The following is a 23,755-nucleotide window of genomic DNA, read 5'->3' on the forward strand; positions in this document are numbered from 1 at the left end:
GTGGCAGTTTTATTGTGTTAACAAAATGTGTCCACATCAAATGTGGATTATGTGCCCACCACCTCCGTAGAGCCAGTGCAAATAGCCACACTGTAGAAGCCTTGGGGTTTCCACAGGAAATTGGTGCCACCCCATCCCCTGGGTTCCAGTGCTGACGTGTATAACATGGCAACATACCACAGTGGCTACAATCAATGTTGGTAACTATTCACAATTTTATTACTATTTTGTATACACATTTACAATTGGCAGTAACACAAACAATAAGCTGGTCAGGGTTAAGATAAGCTGTCAAACCATGTGCGATTGGGTGCTAAACAATCATTCAATCTAGCCATGGCCACTTGAGCTGCTTGCATGAACCAATCAGGAGGCTGGGATCTGCCACACGTCTGCTCCACCTCATGTGCCAATGTTGTCAGCCTGGCAAGCAGACTGTTATAATCACAGTCCTCACCTGCTGGACCTGGTCCCCCACCTGACGTCTCATCAAACTTACATTTTTTGGTCGGCCTCTGAAAACAGTCAAGAAAACTTTTGAAAAACAAAACCTAATGATGTTTGAAGCCTGGGGCCTCCGCTACATACAAGCAGAGATAACGTCTTGAATAAAGCCCAAAATCAATGTAAAACTACAAACCTCGCCTAAGTCTTCAGACAGTTGAAAGCTAATGGACTCTGGTCCATCTACCTGGGCTTTAGGCTCCACTTGTTGTTTGAGGTAGTTGACAAGAACAAATTCTTGAGTGGACTGATGGGGCACCTGAAACAGTTGATGAAGTAGATGTGTACCAACCTTATTGATGAAGTAGATGTGTACCAACCTTATTGATGAAGTAGATGTGTACCAACCATATTGATGAAGTAGATGTGTATCAACCATATTGATGAAGTAGATGTGTACCAACCTTATTGATGAAGTAGATGTGTACCAACCTTATTGATGAAGTAGATGTGTACCAACCTTATTGATGAAGTAGATGTGTACCAACCTTATTGATGAAGTAGATGTGTACCAACCATATTGATGAAGTAGATGTGTACCAACCATATTGATGAAGTAGATGTGTACCAACCATATTGATGAAGTAGATGTGTACCAACCATATTGATGAAGTAGATGTGTACCAACCATATTGATGAAGTAGATGTGTACCAACCTTATTGATGAAGTAGATGTGTACCAACCTTATTGATGAAGTAGATGTGTACCAACCTTATTGATGAAGTAGATGTGTACCAACCATATTGATGAAGTAGATGTGTACCAACCATATTGATGAAGTAGATGTGTACCAACCATATTGATGAAGTAGATGTGTACCAACCTTATTGATGAAGTAGATGTGTACCAACCTTATTGATGAAGTAGATGTGTACCAACCTTATTGATGAAGTAGATGTGTACCAACCATATATTGATGAAGTAGATGTGTACCAACCATATAGATGAAGTAGATGTGTACCAACCATATATTGATGAAGTAGATGTGTACCAACCATATATTGATGAAGTAGATGTGTACCAACCTTATTGATGAAGTAGATGTGTACCAACCTTATTGATGAAGTAGATGTGTACCAACCTTATTGATGAAGTAGATGTGTACCAACCTAATGGATGAAGTTCTCAAACTGTGCTGCCAGTGATGTGTACCAACCTTATTGATAAAGTTCTCAAACTGTGCTGCCAGTGCCCCGCCTCCAGGCAGATATGCAGGTACCAGGTCTGTGTCTTGTGAGACAAGCTGTGTGAGAGATTCCAGGGCGCAGTGATGGACGAGGGGGTGGGGATGTACCAGCAGTGGGTGGTAGAGCTCAGGTAAACTCTGCTCTATCTGGTGTAGGATGGTGAAAGGTTCAAACAATCAACTGGTAATTTCATAAGGTACAAAAGTCAGCTATTTTCAACTGGAAACTTCAGAAGGTAAAAATGTCAATATATTATGTTCAAAGAAAATCATTTTAAGAGACTTCAAATTGTGTCTTATATTGAGATCAATCAACAAAGTTTGACCAATCTTTTAAACCCACCTGTTTGATGACCAACAGTTTAAACCCAGCTGTTTGATGGCCACCTGTTTGATGGCCAAGAGTTTAAACCCACCTGTTTGATGACCAACAGTTTAAACCCAGCTGTTTGAGGGCCACCTGTTTGATGGCCAAGAGTTTAAACCCACCTGTTTGAATGAGGCTGGTGGTAAGTGTCCAAACTCTGATAAAAAATGTGACAAAGAGACCAAAAGTTCTGCTGGGTCCTTGGGAGTTATGTGCTCTTGAACCTTTGACAAGATCTGCAGAACAAAAGATGACAGCAATCTCTGAAAATTTGATGTTCTGAAACCTTGGTTTCATCTTGAGCACAAATTTCATTTTGTAAGTGAAACAAAAAGGTATTTCATTATCAACCAGAACATTTGAATAATCTGACAATTTATGAAACATGGTTTATAAAAGTAATTTTGTGGTCAATACCTACCATTAAAACATGATCACTTACATAAACAATCATCTTTCTAGAGCTTTATTTTAGACATAAAATCTATATATATAATTCTCTTCTGGGATCAGTTAGAAAACAAGCTGCAAGCGCGCCTTTGCAGTCCCCTCTCTTCCTCTCTATTACTACCACCCCCACCCCACATGATCTGGTGAGCGGTGTTCACTCTGTTTACATTTTACAATCACAGAGACGGGTTTGGTGACGGCTATTAGGGGCAGATAATTTAGTTTGAAACGATTTTAAACTTAGAGGAGGTAACTAAGAGGAGGCTGCTTTCACGTGGGGGGGGGGGGGGGGGGGGGTAGTGTTTTTAAGCAAATATTTTCAATGGCAGCATTGGTACTGTCGAATTCACAAATTATAAATTACTGAAAAGTAGAAAAAAAAACAACTAAATAGCGGCGTATGATACGCTGCGGGTCGGCTCGTGTTCGATATAGCTTACAATCTAATACATATATCTACCAAACTTAAAATAAATTATACCCAAGTATTGGCTTTTCAGAAACCGGAAGTAGAATACATAACACTTCCGGTTATCAAAAATCGCTCAAAAGTTGAAAAATAATAATTTGATAAAATACTTATTTATGAAATTTCGTCAACATAACTCAAACAATAGTTAAACACACGCACACAGAATGACAGGATTGTATAACTAAATTTTTCAGCTCTGGGAGTAAAACATCAAAATGTTACAATCTCGAGTAAGTTTTTTTGTAAGATCTACCTACATCCTTTATATTCCATATATGATAAAGTAGGGAGGTGTAAAAGATCAAAATTTCATTTAATTATTGTGTACAATTACACCAAAAAGTAAAAATGAAAGTATATGGGTTTGCCTGTTTGTCCGTTATGCATTTCTATACCATTTTTCTGATCACCATAATGTAACTTTGGAAAGTTGTTGAGAAAATTTTTTATTTTGAAGGGGCGGCACAATGGCAGGTTGAGATTTGGTGCTCCCTTGAGCACTACAGTGCCTACATTTGTTTAAGAGCATGCAATACACTATAGATAGAGTGGGCTAATATAATCCTTTACTAAACTGAAATGATTTTAAAGTGCACCCTACAATAGGACAAAATGGCACATGACAATTGTTGATTAAACTGAACAAGGGTGAGTCCCCTCACACTTGTAAAGTCGCCAGATATCCTAACTCTTACAGAGGGTGAATGATGTACACTCAAGGCTTTCACGCAGCACACATGAGGCCGCATGGACGCTAGTGGAGAAACCAGCAAAACAACAGCTATGATCCAAGAAACACATCGCTTGCATTGTTTTCAAAAGGGCAAGCGTCTAAAGTACACAAATGGTAATGCATTAATTATTCCCCTCTTCAAATACTGCGTCAGCCTTTCTTTGGAGACTGTAGCGACGCGGGTGAGGGGTATGCTAGTTTTAAATATACAACACTCTCTGTAGAGCTTATTTTTTTGTGTGTGTGATGTGAATACCATCCCTGTGGCCACTAGCTTCATGTGAAAGTGTGATGTGAATATCATCCCTGTGGCCACTAGCTTCATGTGAAAGTGTGATGTGAATATCATCCCTGTGGCCACTAGCTTCATGTGAAAGTGTGATGTGAATATCATCCCTGTGGCCACTGGCTTCATGTGAAAGTGTGATGTGAATATCATCCCTGTGGCCACTGGCTTCATGTGAAAGTGTGATGTGAATATCATCCCTGTGGCCACTAGCTTCATGTGTGTGTGTGATGTGAATATCATACCTGTGGCCACTAGCTTCATGTGAAAGTGTGATGTGAATATCATCCCTGTGGCCACTAGCTTCATGTGAAAGTGTGATGTGAATATCATCCCTGTGGCCACTAGCTTCATGCTAAAGCAAATAAAAAGTTAGAACCTGTAGGATCTGATGGGTGCCCAAATAGGGGAGAAGACTCCTGGTCAAGTACAGTAACTCTGTCAGCAGATGGAAGCGAAACTTTCTCTTTGATCCTGTGATGGAATTGATCTCAGCCCACAGTTTGCATACAAGACCCAAGACAGCAGCTTCATTAGCAGCAGATAAACAGCTGGGTGGGGTGGAGAACAGGTAGGTCAATATCTTCAGGGACAATGTCTGACACCAAGGGATGAGAACAAAAATCAACCAATCAAACGAATGAGAGAGGATACAGTTATTTACTTGTAAGAGGAAACAGAACTCGAGGGAATTAAAGCCAAGAGAGGTTTTTTATTATAACAAAAATCAATTATAACAAAAGAAAATTAACAACAAAGATAACTATCACAAAATATATAACAAACAAATAATTTGCATATTTTTAAAATTACAATCATATACTAAATCATAAAAGCTCTGTTAAGAAAAAAAAAATGTGTTAAGAAAGAAAAAAATGTGTTGAGAACGAAATAAATAAAATCTGTTTACAAAAAAAAAACAACTCACAAGCTGTGCAGCCTTACAGCTCTCTGACTGCGCCACAGCCACGGCCCACACAGCCAACTCCTGTCTCACTTGGTTTGCTAGCTCAGCATTCAGGCAGTCTGGGGTCAAGGCCAGCCAGAGACCAGGGTTGTTGGAAGGTGCCACACAGTCTACCAGCTCAGCCTGGAAGAGATGCAGCTTATGAAGCACACTCATAGGTTTGTGTCGTGACATGACTTCGTCTAGTGTTTGCGTGACATGACCGCTTATGGCACTTGAGTGACCTTACCTGGTGCCTATGTGACATAAACTTGATCAGCCGCTGGAGCAAATTCTCAAGACGGAATAAAACTTGTGAGTTCTTCACCTTCTGGTAAACAGAGATGAGCTTTTGGATGTGGTCATTGCAGAAATCTGCAGAGCCAAACCTGGAGGTTTCATTTAGATTTGGGTCAATTAGATGAGCTTAAAGTTCAACATTAGTTTTTGAATTGAGAAACTGATTTATCCAAGTAATGTTTAAGATGTAAAAAAGAATTGTCAACAAATACACAACACAAGAGATTTCTGTCAAATTAATCCAAGTTTTCTTATGATTGAACCAATTACTGGACACACGTAAATCATAGAGTACTTTTTAAACACCAGAAAAAAAACACCTAAAATTAACACAACAAAACTCAAGCTTAAGAGTAGTGACATTTATCCCATTAGCTCCAGTGTACATCAGACCAACACTTTACTAACTGGCTAATTAGTTGAAACAATAACGAGTAATTCATTTGGCTAATTAACACCTAATAGTTACCTGACTAAAAAGCACCAGCAGTCTGCAGCAAGAACTGCTGTCAAGGGAGTTCCTTCAAACAAGTTTTCTTCTAGCACGGCTTCCTGGTTCAAAATGTGGAACATTAGTTAACTTCCTGGTTCAAAATGTAGAACATAAATTTACTTCCTGGTTTAAAATGTGGACCATTAATTTATTCCCTGGTTCAAAATGTGGACCATTAGTTTACTTCCTGGTTCAAAATGTAGAACATTAGTTTACTTCCTGGTTCAAAATGCGGAACATTAGTTTACTTCCTGGTTCAAAATGCGGAACATTAGTTTACTTCCTGGTTTAAAATGTGGACCATTAGTTTACTTCCTGGTTCAAAATGTGGACCATTAGTTTACTTCCTGGTTCAAAATGCGGAACATTAGTTTACTTCCTGGTTTAAAATGTGGAACATTAATTTACTTCCTGGTTCAAAATGTGGACCATTAGTTTACTTCCTGGTTCAAAATGTAGAACATTAGTTTACTTCCTGGTTCAAAATGCAGAACATTAGTTTACTTCCTGGTTCAAAATGTAGAACATAAATTTACTTCCTGGTTTAAAATGTGGACCATTAATTTATTCCCTGGTTCAAAATGTGGACCATTAGTTTACTTCCTGGTTCAAAATGTAGAACATTAGTTTACTTCCTGGTTCAAAATGCGGAACATTAGTTTACTTCCTGGTTTAAAATGTGGAACATTAATTTACTTCCTGGTTCAAAATGTGGACCATTAGTTTACTTCCTGGTTCAAAATGCGGAACATTAGTTCACTTCCTGGTTTAAAATGTGGAACATTAATTTACTTCCTGGTTCAAAATGTGGACCATTAGTTTACTTCCTGGTTCAAAATGTAGAACATTAGTTTACTTCCTGGTTCAAAATGCAGAACATTAGTTTACTTCCTGGTTTAAAATGTGGAACATTATTGTTTAACTTCCTGGTTGCAAATGTTAAAAACTTGTAAAACAAGGTTAAGTTTTAAAGTTTTTTTTTAAAATACAGAACTAAAAGCTGCCAAAGAAAATGTCAACTAATTTTGATCACAACTGTTAGCTCCTCTGGTACATATCCTGATAAAAAAAGAATTTATTTTGACGCTTCTTGGATAGGTAATGTAATTAAGTAAAACAATTCTCACCAGTGTGCCAATATGTGAGGGCAGACAAGCTCCTATGTAGCCACAGATGTGTGTCACCACATACTCATACAGGCCCACCTGCCTGATACACAAACTCATCATTATAACATGGCCCTAGCTCATAATTATAACACATGGCCCAAACTCTCTGATACACAAACTCATCATTTTAAAATTTCAAATACAAATTAAAGAAATTGTTTTTTATTAAGATTGTGAGTGCTAAGTTACCTCTGGGCATTCCCAGGCACTACAACACCGGGCAGCTTTAAAGGGCATCTCATCTCAACCTCGCCTAAAAACAGAACAAGCAACTCACATGACTTAAACTAAAAATAGAAAATACAAACAACATGATATCTGTATTTAAAATCAATAAGTCAAATGAAAAGGTACTGAATGAAAAATGTAAAACCTACATTGTCTAACTAAATCAGAAATGTAAAAACCTACATAGTTTGACCGATTGAACAATGTAAAAACCTACAGAGTTTGACTGAAACAGAAATGTAAAAACCTACAGTTTGACTGAAACAGAAATGTAAAAACCTACACAGTTTGAAACAGAAATGTAAAAACCTACACAGTTTGACTGAAACAGAAATGTAAAAACCTACAGAGCTTGACTGAAACAGAAATGTAAAAAACTTACAGAGTTTGACCGATTGAAAAATGGCTGAAATGATCCCTCTGGTCTGAATGTTCTCTCTGTAGTTGACTGGACACAACCAGGTGGTCAGCACATCATCTGTAACAGGTAAGTCAGCTAGGGTTGGTCAAACAGTTGGTCAAACAGGTCAGCTAGGGTTGGTCAAAGAGGTCAGCTAGAGTTGGTCAAACAGGTCAGCTAGGGTTGGTCAAACAGGTCAGTTAGAGTTGGTCAAACAGGTCAGCTAGGGTTGGTCAAATAAGTTCAGATTAAGTTGGTCAAAAAGGTTAGCTTTAAATTGTGCGAACAAAACACAAATACCTTTACACTGTGGCAACATATTGAGCACCATCAACTGAAGTAAAAGTCTGGGTAAGCTATCTTCATCTCGCTTGTCTGAAACAAGACATCAATTACCGAAAGGGCTCAAATTAATTGCATCAGTAAAAAAAAACGTAATGTATTGACCCGTGTTTTCACCTGTGTTATCTTGAGTGAGTGCTTGCCTTAAGGCCCTGTTCTCTATCAGGTACCTCAAGATGGGGCTGGTGGCTGTCACCAGGTGTGTCCTGATCTCTGATTCATGTTTCTCTGGCATCTTCTGGCTACTGGGGCTGGGTGGTAAACACCTGCGGGATTATAGGGCTTGGTGGTAAACACTTGCGGGATTATAGGGCTTGGTGGTAAACACCTACAGGATTATAGGGCTTGGTGGTAAACACCTGCGGGATTATAGGGCTTGGTGGTAAACACTTGCGGGATTATACGGCTTGGTGGTAAACACATGCAGGGTTATAGGGCTTGGCGGTAAACACCTGCGGGATTATAGGGCTTGGTGGTAAACACCTGCAGGATTATAGGGCTTGGTGGTAAACACTTGCGGGATTATACGGCTTGGTGGTAAACACATGCAGGGTTATAGGGCTTGGCGGTAAACACCTGCGGGATTATAGGGCTTGGTGGTAAACACCTGCAGGATTATAGGGCTTGGTGGTAAACACCTGCAGGATTATAGGGCTTGGTGGTAAACACATGCAGGGTTATAGGGCTTGGCGGTAAACACCTGCGGGATTATAGGGCTTGGTGGTAAACACCTACAGGATTATAGGGCTGGGTGGTAAACACTTGCGGGATTATACGGCTTGGTGGTAAACACTTGCGGGATTATACGGCTTGGTGGTAAACACCTGCATTATTAAAGGGCTGGGTGGTAAACAGCTGTAGGATTATAGGGCTGGGTGGTAAACAGCTGTAGGATTATAAGGCAGGATTACAGAAAACAGAATAGAAGAAAAGACAAATCTAAATATAGTTAGACCAAAATGGTGAACAAGCAAGGTAACTTGTCAATACCAATTGATTTTAAACTGCTGACCTGTGAAATAGCAGCAACAAATTGACAACACTGGTTTCACATCCATCCAGGTAGTCAGCAAAATCTCGCAGTAAGGCCACCAAGACTTTCATCTGGAAGCCTAGGATTTTCACAAGTTTGCTCAGGTCCTTCTCATCTGTCTGGAAACAAAAAGGTATTCACTTTTACATTCACTGCTTTTTAGTTCAACTAATTCAGTCTAATGATTGTTACTGACCAGTGTGCCTGGTAAACTGACCAGAGTGCCGGATAAACTGACCAGAGTGCCAGGTAAACTGACCAGTGTGCCAGGTAAACTGACCAGTGTGCCAGGTAAACTGACCAGTGTGCCATGTAAACTGACCAGTGTGCCAGGTAAACTGACCAGTGTGCCAGGTATACTCACCAGCATGCCAGAGTCTGGACAGATCTGAAACAGGTACAGATAACCCTGGTGGATCTCCTCACACAGGAAGTTGATGAGGGGTGACACATCCAAGCGGTCCCGTAATAGGGTCAAGTGTTGGCTGCAGATCCTGCTCAACAGACACAGGTTTAACATAGATGTGTTAAATATAGAGAAGTTAATCATACACAAGTTAAAAACAAAACATGACCAGATCTACTACTAGCTCACACACAAGGCCATGACAGGTTTAACACAGGTTTAACATAGATGTGTTAAATCTTGAGAGGTTAATCACACACAAGTTAAACATCAGCAAGTCTTCAACACAAAACATGACCAGATCTACTACTGGCTCACACACAAGGCCATAACAGACAAATGAAATAGCCAGCTGAACACAAGAACTGACCAACTAAAGCTGCTGAGTCCTACCTTGATATCCCCACAAGAACTGACCAACTAAAGCTGCTGAGTCCTACCTTGATATCCCCACAAGAACTGACCAACTAAAGCTGCTGAGCCCTACCTTGATATCCCCACAAGAACTGACCAACTAAAGCTGCTGAGTCCTACCTTGATATCCCCACAAGAACTGACCAACTAAAGCTGCTGAGCCCTACCTTGATATCCCCACAAGAACTGACCAACTAAAGCTGCTGAGTCCTACCTTGATATCCCCACAAGAACTGACCAACTAAAGCTGCTGAGTCCTACCTTGATATCCCCACAAGAACTGACCAACTAAAGCTGCTGAGCCCTACCTTGATATCCCCACAAGAACTGACCAACTAAAGCTGCTGAGTCCTACCTTGATATCCCCACAAGAACTGACCAACTAAAGCTGCTGAGTCCTACCTTGATATCCCCACAAGAACTGACCAACTAAAGCTGCTGAGCCCTACCTTGATATCCCCACAAGAACTGACCAACTAAAGCTGCTGAGTCCTACCTTGATATCCCCACAAGAACTGACCAACTAAAGCTGCTGAGTCCTACCTTGATATCCCCACAAGAACTGACCAACTAAAGCTGCTGAGCCCTACCTTGATATCCCCTTCCATAAGCTGATGACCAGCTTCACATCCAGGCTGGTGACTATGGTACACACTTCATACAGCCCTGTACAGACTGGGGCAGGCCAACAGCAGGTGGTGCAACATCAGGTGGTGCAACATCAGGGGACAGCAGGTGGTGCAGCATCAGGGGATTCATCAACAAGAAAACATATAGAATTTAAGTGCAACTATTTAAAACCTTCTAAAGCACATAAACTTTATAAATGTAAAATAAACTGGCACAGTCACTTAAGGCAAACCCACCTGAACAAAGAATTTGGACGTGATCTTCCAACAGAGGTCCAGTGATGACCATCTTGTCCAACAAGTTCAGAAGAGACTAAATACAAAACAATTTATTATGACCAACAGGACACACATTTACAATGACCAACAGGACACAAATTTACAATGACCAACAGCACAAATAAATGTGCGAGACTTGGGTGAAATAGAAAAAAATTCTAGAGGCAATATTAAAAAGTATGAATAAATGATAATTGACAAATGTGTGTGAGTTAAGGATAAAGAATGTACCATCTGTAAAGTATGAGCCTCCTTGAAGAGTGTTGACAGCTGGCCAGCTAGGAGAGTCATCATATCACCATACAGCTCATTACTGTTCTTACAATGTGTGTACGTCTGCTTGAGCACCTGGACAGCACATTCTGGCAGAGACTGGACGTACGACATGGCTATAGACTTGGATACACGTACAGCATATTTCACACATGCATCCACACACTGTGTTAACTCTACAAGACACTGCAGAAAAAATTGTGAAACACATTAAAAAAATATTTGAACTGCCAGTTGTAACAAGTTATCTAAAGTTTCCACACCAACAAGTACTTACCTGAGGCACCCAACACCAACAAGTACTTACCTGAGGCACCCTACATCAACAAGTACTTACCTGAGGCACCCTACATCAACAAGTACTTACCTGAGGCACCCAACATCAACAAGTACTTACCCGAGGCACTCTACATCAACAAGTACTTACCTGAGGCACCCAACATCAACAAGTACTTACCTGAGGCACCCTACATCAACAAGTACTTACCTGAGGCACCCAACATCAAAAAGTACTTACCTGATGCATTCTACATCAACAAGTACTTACGTGAGGCACCCAACATCAACAAGTACTTACCTGCAGACACCCAACATCAAAAAGTACTTACCCGAGGCACTCTACATCAACAAGTACTTACCTGAGGCACCCAACATCAACAAGTACTTACCTGCAGACACCCAACATCAACAAGTACTTACCTGCAGACACCCCACATCAACAAGTACTTACCTGTAGACACCCCACATCAACAAGTACTTACCTGCAGACACCCAACATCAACAAGTACTTACCTGCAGACACCCCACATCAACAAGTACTTACCTGTAGACACCCCCACATCAACAAGTACTTACCTGCAGACACCCCACATCAACAAGTACTTACCTGTAGACACTCCACAACTGTGTCCCCCACCCTAAGATCGGTGGCTTTGTTGGTCACTGTTTGAGCAATGGTCTGGAGGGCTGAGTCCATCAAACTACAGATCTGTCGTCCAAAGATAAAATGTGTGTTAGCTTTAATTACATACATTTCAAAAATTACATTCTAAAGGTTTTTTATTTATACCAACAAACCACTAATGTCAATATTTAAAGAAACTACTAATGTCAATGATACTTTAAGAAACTAGTAATGACAGTGATATTTTAAGAAACTACTAATGTCAGTTATCCTAATATATAAAACGCCATGTGCGCTCTTCTCTCTCTCTCTCTCTCTCTGTCTGTCCGCAAAATATTTTCGCCGGACATCACGTCAGAAACGGCAGCGATATATGGAGAACTTTATACGGACTTTTGTTGAAAATAATATGTTAGATGTTTTAAATGTATAACCACAATTTTATTTAAAGAAGAAAAATAAAAATTAAAGGCGTATTCGAATGTAGAGAAACAGTATTATTTATGCAACCGGAAAAGCATTAATATATGTGAAAAAGAACGCATAAAACTGTGACGTCACTATTGCTTATACATTAACTAATGACGTCATCTGCCGTGTTTAGAATAAAAAGAAATGAACTATTTCATTCAAATTTGATTTAGATCTACGTACACTATGAAATGTATACAATACAATTTTTCCGGCCTAAACTCATAAAATTTATTTTATGTATTTGGATTCTAGATCTAGAGATTCTAGATCTAGACTAAATCTAAATCTACGCAATAACTACTAACTAGATCTAGACGTAGACGCTAAGATCTAGATTTAGACTAACTTCTCTAAAATCAATTCCAAAAATAAATTTCTATATTAGGACTAAACTATTTCAAGACTTATTTATTTTATTCAAAATCTTTGTTTGGAACTGGCTAATTTGGGATAAAAAAATTAATTTGAAAGAATAGGCATATTCGCGTAAGTTAAGATTTTAAAATACGTGTTTCATTCTCCATATATTTTAAGGTGCCTAAATAGCGAAGATGTTAGTGTACATTAATCCACGCAGGTGGTGCGGGTTCGAGACACACCAAGTCAACTTGGTTAATGTATTTTTTTTTATTATGCTCGGGCTAAACTTAAAAAAAAAATTCTTTTAGGAATCTAGATCTAGATTGTCGGGTGTCCGATAGGGCACTTCCCGGCGCCGCAGGCGCTTCAAATTTGGCAGGATCTTGCCTTGGGGCGACAGAACACGGGGGCCGGTTGGCCGAAAAGTCTACGATAAGGGGGTCAAAACTGACCTCGACTGACCGGTACCTTATATGAGCTATAAATCGAAAAAAAATGTCTACGGATGAACCTCTTCATAACTCTTGAGGTCGTAGACCGACCCTCGGGCGAATTAATTAAGCATGCAAATTCTTAATGTTTTCGAAAGCCTAAGCAAAGCTGGGCAGCATGCCTAGTATTTTAAGAAACTACTAATGTCGGTAATATTTTAAGAAACTACTAATGACAGTGATATTTTAAGAAACTACTAATGTCAGTTATATTTTAAGAAACTACTAATGTCAGTTATATTTTAAGAAACTACTAATGACAGTGATATTTTAAGAAACTACTAATGTCAGTTATATTTTAGGAAACTACTAATGTCAGTGATATTTTCAGTACTTACAAAACTCTTCAAGTTGCTGAATATTTTGTCTTCCATATCCTCTAGAGGCACACAAGGTAAAACAGAGTAACACAACAGCTTCAGTAGACCTAGGAATAAGAAGAAAGGTAAACAGAGTAACACAACAGCTTCAGTAGACCTAGGAATAAGACGAAAGGTAAACAGAGTAACACAACAGCTTCAGTAGACCTAGGAATAAGAAGAAAGGTAAACAGATTAACAAAATAGCTTCAGTAGACCTAGGAATAAGAAGAAAGGTAAACAGAGTAACACAATAGCTTCAGTAGACCTAGGAATAAGAAGAAAGGTAAACAGAGTAACACAATAGCTTCAGTAGACCTAGGAATAAGAAGAAAGGTAAAAAATGTGTCTTAACATCTTTACTGCTATCAACATTCACACAATGGGCTACTTAATTTTAAACAACAGCTTCTATATTTTCAGCATCAACCATGACACCGATCAACAATATGTTGGTTTTAACATTCACACAGTGACAATAGGCTCTGAAAAACTTGCCCAGTAAAAATAAAATCATTTAGAGTTGTCACCAATGTACCTGTGTTTTTGTAAAATTCTGATTCTGATTGTTCCTTCAGGTGGGACTGTAAAGTTGTATGTAAGGAAAATCTAACACTGTGAATGTCTAAAATAACTTTTAAACAGGATGGAGAAAATAAGAGCAGTTATCAGGGGAGGTAACTAAAGGATACAACTAGTGCTGGGAGAAGCTGGTCTAGGATGGAGAAAATGAGAGCAGTTATCAGGGGAGGTAACTAAAGGATACAACTAGTGCTGGGAGAAGCTGGTCTAGGATGGAGAAAATAAGAGCAGTTATCAGGGGAGGTAACTAAAGGATACAACTAGTGCTGGGAGAAGCCGGTCTTGGATGGAGAAAATAAGAGAAGTTATCAGGGGAGGTAACTAAAGGATACAACTAGTGCTGGGAGAAGCTGGTCTAGGATGGAGAAAATAAGAGAAGTTATCAGGGGAGGTAACTAAAGGATACAACTAGTGCTGGGAGAAGCTGGTCTAGGATGGAGAAAATGAGAGCAGTTATCAGGGGAGGTAACTAAAGGATACAACTAGTGCTGGCAGAAGCCGGTCCAAGTTTTGCTGACATTTGTCCTGGTCCCACCTGATGACTTCCTCTAGAAAATCAAGCTGGCTGTCAGTAGACTGAGACATGGCTCACTTTGTGAAATTATCTGAAACAAATTGGGCAAATAGCTGCATTAGTCAAATACATCAAGTCTGTGGTAAAATGTGGGACATAAAAACTGTAAGGGTAGATAACCAGACTTAAAAATGTTAGTTATTTAAAAAAAAAACAATTTTATCACTAAAATGACTGTGTTATTGAATAGGGCCTAATATTAATAAAAAACAAGTGCCTGAGTAGTATTGTAGTATGATAAGAGTGAGTGTTGCTATTTTTTGCATCTCTGGTCTGTATCTTATTCTGATCTCACCATTATATATGGAATCTTTATTTTCATCATACAGAATAGGCCTAGGGATGAATTGTGTTATAAAATAAATTATTCTAGATCTAGTTCTATTGAGATAAAGAATTAGTATTTAAATGCCCACATCTGTGTTTAACCAGATGCCTCTGATCATTATTGTTGACACACTCTTTCATACAAAAAATGATAGAATAAATATTAAAAACCTTTCTAATAACAAGCTTTTAAGTTAATTGAAATAAGAAAATAAAACTAAATTTGCTTTCTTTCATAAAAGAATTCGTGCGAGTAATGTGCGAGAAAGGTGGCTCATTAATATGGCTTTAATACAAGTAGGCCTATATTATTATATTTTTGTGTCAAATATAATAGAAAATTGAATAATAAACCAAAAGCAATGTCTAAATATATCAATAAAGGCCAGAAATTGACTTTAAACTGCCTTGTTTGCGAGCAAATATATAAACAGCGGCCATCTGTAAGTGAGAGTGGTTTCCCCTGAATCTCTAGCTAAAATGTTACCAAAAAAAACTTAAATAAGATGGCTTCTAAAGTAAATGAGCTTGGTTGCTTCTGATGAAAACATTGCTAATCTTTATTTATTATTGAAAAGTTTTAATACAATTGTTTAAAAACAGGTACATAAAAGAAGGGTTGAAACATTTCTGTAACTTTTACTGTAATTTACAACATAAATCTTTCTAAAAATGTGAAATAATTACAAAAATTTGATGAGTCACCCTTTTTTCACATTACTAGCCTCGGCCGATTTTACGTACCTAAAACAATAGATTACCAAAAAAAATGATATTCATGCATTGCTCTAGCAGAAGAACATAGATTAGATCTAGAAATACTAGAATCTATCTGGAAAGTTAGAACAAAATCACTGCAATTAAAATTAATAAACAAAGACTAGATCTAGAATCTAGATGGCAGGAAACAGATTGGTACCGCAAAATGCGTATTCGATCTTCGCCGTTCATAAACTTTCTAACCAGACATCGTTCGGGGATTTGATTTATACTAATAAATAGAGCTATGTTTTTACAAGCTTCGTTAGCAACATTTTTGTGGAATACGTTTTTTATGACATTTTGTGCCTGGGCGAAGGATGCGAAGTATGCAAATCCTGGACGGAATGGATCTACTTGGAAAAGTACGTGTACTGCACTAATAAGGTAAGAAATAATATATTGTAAAAATAACTATTATTTTTATAGATTTTTCATTAGAAATGATTGCTGTAAATTATGATAGTAAAAAAAGTATATTTGAATGCGTTTTTTACTTTAATTTGAACAAAATGAATGGCCATAATTACGACACATTGGCGTAGTTGAAAGTGGGGATTTCAGTTAATTTTTTACGGAAATAAAATATATTTTTTTTCCACCGAGGCATGTATTTAAATAACAGTTTAGTTAAATCTATTTAATTCTGTAAAATATAAGTATTATTTTGCCGTAGATACTTTTAAATTTTTTTTAAATGATTTTCTGTCGGGGAAAATAGATATTCGCACCAGGCACGCACGCGTAGTAAAACTAGATTTATCTTTAAAACACGAGAATCTTGAGTACGCTGCGAATAACCAAGTTTTTAAATTTTAGTTTACTTTTGACTTTAAGCCATTTGTTTTAAATCGAAATTAATTGATAATGTAATTATTTCAAAGTAAAAATTTTCCGTCTGAAATTGGGTTCTAATCTTCGCCCACTGAACCAGCCTAGGCACGACATTCGCGCGAGTCTGTTTCTTCGCAATAGTCTGTATAGTGTCGAGGGCTAATTCTAAAAAGGATCGAGTCCTTACTAATCTAATGTTTATTAAAATTAGGTACACTTGTTGGAACGCATGAGAAATAACAAATTAATATTTCTTTAAATCTATTGCCAAAAGAAAGTAGAACTTTATAACTCTGTAAATTATGAATCGAGTGACGGCTGTCGTGAAAACGGGAGCCATTTTACTCTTTTTTTAGGGTGACCTATTTTTATTATATAAGTTTAAAATTCATGGTTTTGATAAGCAGCTGAGTAGCTGACTACGCATGCGATATGGCTGGCACATTTTGGGATAGGGATCGAATACACCATAGAATTTTTTTTTTCTTAGAACTAAGCGTATTTTTTTTTAAAATCAAAAGATACTTACATATCAGTTGTTAATTTCAATTTCATTATAGATCTAATCACTAACTTCAGTTTTTAAAAGTGATTTTGCTTCTAGATCTAGCGTATTTTCAAAATTACGTAAATCTAGATCTATTTACTTACTAGATTTGACAACCGTGTCAGTAAAATGAGGTCACCGCTTCGAGATTCTTAGGTTTTAATTATGTTTGTCATTTTGATCTATTAAAAGTAGCATTAAAACAACTGCATCTATCATCAACATTGTTTTTATAGGCCAGTTCTAATTATACATTCTGTTCATTACCAATTCTAATGAAATCGTATCCGGCCCTAACACCCTGTTCCCCTACACTGACACTACACTTGAATGACGCCACAGGCAGTCGTAACTTTAAATTAATGTTTAAAGTACTAAACAATTATAATTAGCCATGTAAATGCTGCAACTATAATAAAAATTGGCATATAGACATATTTTATTAATAATGTTTTTTATATAGACCTTCTATATTTAACTCTGTTATTTTTTTCTTCCCCAGAGTGTTTCTAAAAGCCAGAATTTTAATGGGGAGGGCGGTCGTTTTTTTTTTCAAGAATAATTATAGAAATAAGCTATAAACTGATATATTTTGTAAAGTTTGACATAATTACAAATAAATGTATGCCTAAGTGACATTTCTGTGTAATTATATTGTTAATTTTGTGAATTTCGTGGATTTTTAGACCTCACTACATTTAGATGTAAAAAAAAAATTTCAGTTGAGTGAGTGTGGTTAATCTACATTTTGAACGTGATGTAAATGTCTAGTGCTATTAATTTTTATATTTTTGAATTCCTCGATTGTTAAGCAACAAAATTGATATATAAATAATATGTCAATATTTGTTACTTTGAAAATTGGCGAAAATCGACCCTAAAAGTAGATGCTTGAGGGTTGAGTCTGTTTCCTGCCAGATCTGATCTAGAATCTAGATATAGATCTCCAGAGTAGATCTCTAGACGAATCTATCAATCATAATTCATTCTACCACTAAAATTAAAACTATACTATTACTATGTAATATGTAATACTAGATTAGGGACTTGGATGACGTAGATTTTGAGGCACTAAAAACGAGAGTTTTCTGCCCATACCGAGTTTCGTCGATTTAGCCGTGCGGTCGCGGGTGATGATCGAAAAAAATTTTTTTATTAAAAATCGCCGATGCTACTAATAATTTGATGACTGATTCTGAAAAACAAATGGATTTCATATGTTACGGTATTTTTGTTTTGTGATTTTGTTGAAGGTGAAAATGGATTTTTGGAGCCAAACTTTGGCTACGTAAAACTCTTTGTACCATAAAAACTTACTAACAAGGAAGGCCATTAAAAAGCCCTCCGACCATAATCACCATTTTTCTTTATGTGTGTAAATTTTCATAATGTTAATCGATAGCAAAGTATTTTTTTATAAATAGTTTAGAAAGTATAGCCTTAAGCCATTTTACGACTACCGGGAAAGACAGAGGTTGAAACCGGAAGTGTACTTGTGTTGTTAATGACGCCATTGCTCTCAATTGAATTGATTTGTAAATCCAGCAACATCCACACGAATCTGACTTTAAAATCATTTTAAACTATAGAATTATATTTTATGTTGATAAAACTATGATTTTTTGTTGACTTTGTGCGCATATTTTCTATTTAGATTCATTTTTTTTGTAATTTTGAGTTAGATCTAAAAATAGATTTCTGCGAAATTTTTCAAGTTGAATTATTGTTTCATTTTAATTGTATGGCCTAGATATAGATCTATATTGTTCTTGAATGAGTTCTATATTTTATATTAGCTATCACTATAGTATCTTGTGTACTTTCCACATTTTTCTTAAATTTTAAAGCTTGATATAGGCCTAGATCTAGAATCTAATATAAAATTCCATTTGCCTATCATTTGGTCTATAAATTTTCTTATAATAAGATATAGGCCAATAGGGTAATTCTATATTAAACATTTAGCCTTTTGATTGCTTTTCAAGCGAATTTTTATTACCAATATTACTAATATTCAAACATTTTAGGAGTCCTATATTTTCTTTATAGCTCTAGGACTTTGTTCGTTTTAGATTTATTACTAAATTACTACAATCCTTGTACAATGTTCTGTCTTCATCTGTAGGCCTATTTGAAGTACATATGATACTATTGTATTTTTGCTGTAGTATACATCTCAGTTGCTTTTTTACTAGTCTTGGCCCTAGATAAAATGTACCAGTTCACAAGGGGATAGAGAATCAAAAGATGTGGATCTACTCATAAGCAACTTCAATGAAGGAGAAATAGGTCCACTTAAGAATGGATGTTGCTGGTTTTTATTACAGTTCTAAAAGCTATCAGCCAGAGGAGACACAGCTTCAGTAGATGTTTAATCAGATTTCATTTTTAAATCATTGATGGTGTTATTTTTTAAAGTAAAAAAAGTGATACAAGCTAACAGACTTACATGTTATCCACACAGCATGAGATGTCACTTAAATATATGACAGATGTTTCTTAATTATAAAACTTACCTTTAACATTAAATGGTGATCATTACTCCACCAATAAAAAAAATCATTTCAATTATTAAATTATTTGTTCAACAATAATTGTAAATTAAATTATATCAATTCTATGATAACATACACATAACAGGGATGAAATATCATGCATATTGACAACATTTAGATACAATTTTAGTAATCTAAAATCAGTTTAGCATTGTACTTCTTTCTTGCAAAAAAGTAGTTGCGCAGAACAAAAATGACTTTTTAAATTTGACCAACATTGTAACAAAACCACATAAGCTAAGTGAAATATTTTTACTTTGTGTGTATGTATACAATGTTGGCACCAATTAGGCCAATTTTCATTAAGATATTCCATATAATAAAAATTTGGCAACAGATTATGTGTTGCCTATAGCAGAATTTATTGTTTAAAATTAAGGGGGGTATATGAGTTTAAACCCCTTTTTCATTAAATAAAATATTTTTAAAATCAAATTTGAACAAAGGAAATATCAAAGTATATAATAACCTTCATGTTTACAATATTTCTTGCATATAAGCAAAGTAATCTAAAATCAGCTCAACATTGTACTTCTTTCTTGCAAAAAAAGTAGTTGCGCAGAATAAAAATGACTTTTTTATTTTGTCCAACATTGTAATAAAACCACATAAGCTAAGTAAAATATTTTGACTTTCTGTTAATGTATACAGTGTTGGCACTATTCAGGCCAATTTTCAGTAAGATATTCCATATAATAAAAATTTGGCAACAGATTGTGTGTAGCCTATCAAAGACGCTTATTCAAAAATTTTAGGGGGGTGACCCTCTTTGTTAACATTATTTTTTATGATCATTCTCATCCAATTCAATTATTTTTATCTTACTCTTTTACTGATATCATAAGCTTGATCTTAGTGAATTTTCATTAAAAAATACCTGCTATTTAAAAAGTTACAGAGATTTTAGTTCGCATCCAAAAAAGTAGGGAAGCAAAAAATTGAGAAAACCCCATAGTAAAAAAAACCGAAAATTAAATACATTAAAAATTCATAACTTCGTAACCGTTTGAGCTAAAATTAAAATAAAAGTATCTTTGTTCTTGTCTAAATGAGCTCTATAAACTGGTGCTACTACATTTTTTATTTTTTTAAAAATGAAATTTCATCCAAGTCCCTATACTAGATCTAGAATCTAGATCTAAGTGTTAGTGTAGTGGTGAGTAGTTGACCAACTGAGTCCTGAGGTAACTTTTTCGGCTTTTTTTCGCACACTAGTCTAAGATCTAGATCTAGTTTTTTATCTAGATTTCTAGATCTAGAGTATTCTATTCTAGAGTCTAGATTCTAGACTAGGTCAGGTCTATATTACTAATACTAGAGATCTAGATCCTAGGCTCGGCCGATTTTACACACCTAAAACTTAAAACGATAGATTACCTATTTGAGGCTATTTCTATAGACCTTTCGTTACATTAATAAATATTAAATGCCGATACCAGAGTACCGGGCAGGTTGTTGCCCTAGAAAAAATAAATAAAATGTATTAAATTAGATCTGCCGTCATTAGACTCTAGAATCTAGAACTTCGCATCCAAAAGAGTGTGTCAGACGATATAGATCTAGAGATCTAGCCTAGATTCTAGATTATGTCCAAAATAGTTTGGTTCTATTACTCTAGTCTAGCCTACAATTTAGATCTAGAAATCTAAATGTAGATCTAATCTAGATCTAATAGTAATACAGCTAGATCTAGACTTTTATCTAGAAATCTAGATCTAGTTTATGTGGAATATGAATATCCCTCAATATTGTTTAATTTTAAAATGGAAGACAGAACCAACATACTTTTAAAATGAAAGCTACTAGCTTGCCTACTAGGTACTAGACGTATAGGTCTTACCTAGCTAGATCTAGATCTAAGTCTTTTAGACTTTTTTCTCATGGGGGGAGGGGCACTGGATAGTTTCGGGGGGGGGGGGGCGACATACATTTCCATTTCGTTCGGGGGGGGGGGGGGGGGGGGGCGAAAGATGCCTTGAATCAGTGTTTCTTCCAGACTTTTTTCTCCGGGGGGGGGGGGCGCACTTGAAATTTTCGGGGGGGGGCGGTAGACTTTCTTCGGGGGGGGGGGGGGCGGACACTGTTAAAAGTATATATTTTCTATATAAATTATATAAATTTCATTTCTGCCTGGAATAAACATTGCTTACATACGCAACATTTAGAAAATGCATTTTAAAGTAACAAATTTGGACCAAAATATCTGGTTCAAAATTAGTATAGATCTAGTAGATTCTAGATCGTAGATCTACTTCCGCCACACTAGACCCTAAGTTACTTTCATTATTTTGTTAAATGCAGAATCTAAAATCTATCTAGATTAGATCTAGACTAAACTAAAAGCAAGGTTACTCGTTATTCGATTAAATATTGATTGGTAAATAATAGGGAGGCTATTGATCTATCTAAAAAATTTACTCGCAGCTCTACTCACTTATTCATAATAAAATCATTTAAAAATGTTAGGACATAGATCTAGACTCTAGACTCTAGACTCTAGACCTAGATCTAGATCTAGATTTCTAGATCTATATTAAAGTATATTATTTATTAATATTAAACTTAGTTAGTGGTATTGGTAATCTATCGTTTTGGGTACGTAAAATCGCCCGCGGCTATTAATGTACAAAAACGTTACCTCATTGTCAAGGCCGTAATATAACTATATATTCACTGATATGTTTGTGTCAAATATTATAGATAAATGAATAATAAACCTAAATCAATGGCTAAATATATCAATATAGGCCAGAAATTAACTTTAAACAACAGTGTCTGCAAGCAAGATTTGCTATATTTAGTATATAAACAGCAGCCATTTGTAAAATAGAGTGACTTCCGCCTGAATCTCTCGCTATAAGTCTATAAAAATAAAACTTTAACAAGATGGCTGCTATACTATAGTAAATGAGCATGGTTGCATCTGTTGGAAACATCGCTGGTGTTCATTTATTACTGAAAAGTTTTAATTCAATTGTTTAAAAACAGGTACATAAATGAAACAAGGAAACATTTTTGTATTTTTCAAAACTTAAATCCTCCTCAAAATGTGAAATAATTATTAAAATGTAAGGAGTCACCTGTTTTTCACATTACCTTTTTTTGACGTACCTATAACGATAGATTACCAACTTAGTTTAAGTTAGTAGTAGGCTAATGAACTGACTTAATGAAACTTCCATCAACTTCATGTCCTCAGCTCAGTCAAAGCTCAGTTAAACTCTGTTAAACTCAGTAAATGAGTAAAGTAAAGTGTAAAGTAAATGAAAATTAATGTGAATGTCTAGGCCTAATGACTTTTTTAAATTAAAATTTTAGGGCCTAGGCCTACTTATTTTAATATATGTTTAGTAGTTAGGTATATAGTATGTAAGTAATTAGTAATAGTATTTTATTATTAATTATAGTAAGTATGTACAGTATGTAGTATGTAAGCCTAGGGGCTAGATTCTATATTTTATGTACACCAGTCATACTCATAAAGCATGAATGACTCATAATCTTATATATAATCTAGATGTGCTAGGATTACTGCATGAATTAATATAATTTTGATAGACTTATTTTATCAAATTTAGGCCTAACCGCTAACCTATGATTTATTAATTATTATTAATTATTATATATTTTCTTTTCAGCAAAATGGGTAAAAAATCTAAGGCAGCATCTGAATCCAGATGTGGAGACATGGACATAGACTCACTGAGAGATCAATATGAGAGCAACACAGAGTGGAGACTGCGCAGAAAATTTTTAATGTCCAACATAGATTTGCCTTTAGATCGCCTGGTTTGTCTGTCTCGATGTTTTGTCAATATCACTATGTATGGGTGTGCCTACCCAGGTCAGGTGATGAGGGAGGTCAATGAGAGGGGTGCTGGGATACAGGAAGAAATAGAAGGGGAGAGAAAGCAAAACTATTCAAAGCCCTCAGGGAAAAATTAAGGTGAGTGAACTTGTCTCAATCCACCAGTGCTAAAAATAGATTACATCTCAGTATTATTTAGTTTTGTTTGTTTTTATCAGGTGTAAACAAAAATTGTTTAAGGGTATTGTATGATATTCTATATTTTGTTGT

The 23,755-nt window shown here is 36.2% G+C and overlaps 1 protein-coding gene across 3 annotated transcripts; it reads right to left on the reverse strand.

The window, feature by feature from the left end:
- Positions 1-202: 202 nt before the first annotated feature.
- On the reverse strand, positions 203-22,414 carry LOC131937816 (FIGNL1-interacting regulator of recombination and mitosis). 3 transcript variants are annotated; one of them, XM_059295471.1, is made up of 23 exons: positions 22,395-22,414; positions 14,562-14,686; positions 14,038-14,083; positions 13,479-13,567; positions 11,798-11,899; positions 10,870-11,097; positions 10,597-10,672; positions 10,321-10,405; positions 9,275-9,404; positions 8,890-9,029; positions 7,995-8,143; positions 7,836-7,910; positions 7,518-7,613; positions 7,097-7,160; positions 6,866-6,947; positions 5,715-5,797; positions 5,196-5,334; positions 4,928-5,089; positions 4,379-4,597; positions 2,181-2,294; positions 1,662-1,838; positions 641-763; positions 203-515 (listed from the first exon to the last, which is right to left on the reverse strand). In XM_059295471.1, the coding sequence occupies exons 2-23, from the start codon at positions 14,664-14,666 to the stop codon at positions 279-281; spliced, it is 2,721 nt and encodes a 906-aa protein (XP_059151454.1). In that variant the 5' UTR covers positions 14,667-14,686; positions 22,395-22,414; the 3' UTR covers positions 203-278. The 3 variants fall into 3 exon arrangements, with proteins under 3 accessions (XP_059151454.1, XP_059151451.1, XP_059151453.1); XM_059295468.1 differs by lacking the exon at positions 22,395-22,414 and adding an exon at positions 21,055-21,170; XM_059295470.1 differs by lacking the exon at positions 22,395-22,414 and adding an exon at positions 21,122-21,142.
- Positions 22,415-23,755: the final 1,341 nt, after the last annotated feature.

Source organism: Physella acuta, unplaced genomic scaffold (assembly GCF_028476545.2).
Source record: "Physella acuta isolate Inbredline_101_S28 unplaced genomic scaffold, ASM2847654v3 ptg000223l, whole genome shotgun sequence".
NCBI classification, from domain to species: domain Eukaryota; kingdom Metazoa; phylum Mollusca; class Gastropoda; family Physidae; genus Physella; species Physella acuta.

What these genes read in the sequence shown, in the direction of transcription:
- LOC131937816 (XM_059295471.1), bottom strand. Translation starts at nt 14,666, where the DNA reads ATGTCTCAGTCTACTGACAGCCAGCTTGATTTTCTAGAGGAAGTCATC. An exon ending in CGTCCAAATTCTTTGTTCAG is followed by an intron (nt 10,406 to 10,596) that starts GTGGGTTTGCCT and finishes GGCCTGCCCCAG; the next exon opens with TCTGTACAGGGCTGTATGAA. An exon ending in TTTTCAATCGGTCAAACTCT is followed by an intron (nt 7,161 to 7,517) that starts GTAAGTTTTTTA and finishes TTCTGTTTTTAG; the next exon opens with GCGAGGTTGAGATGAGATGC.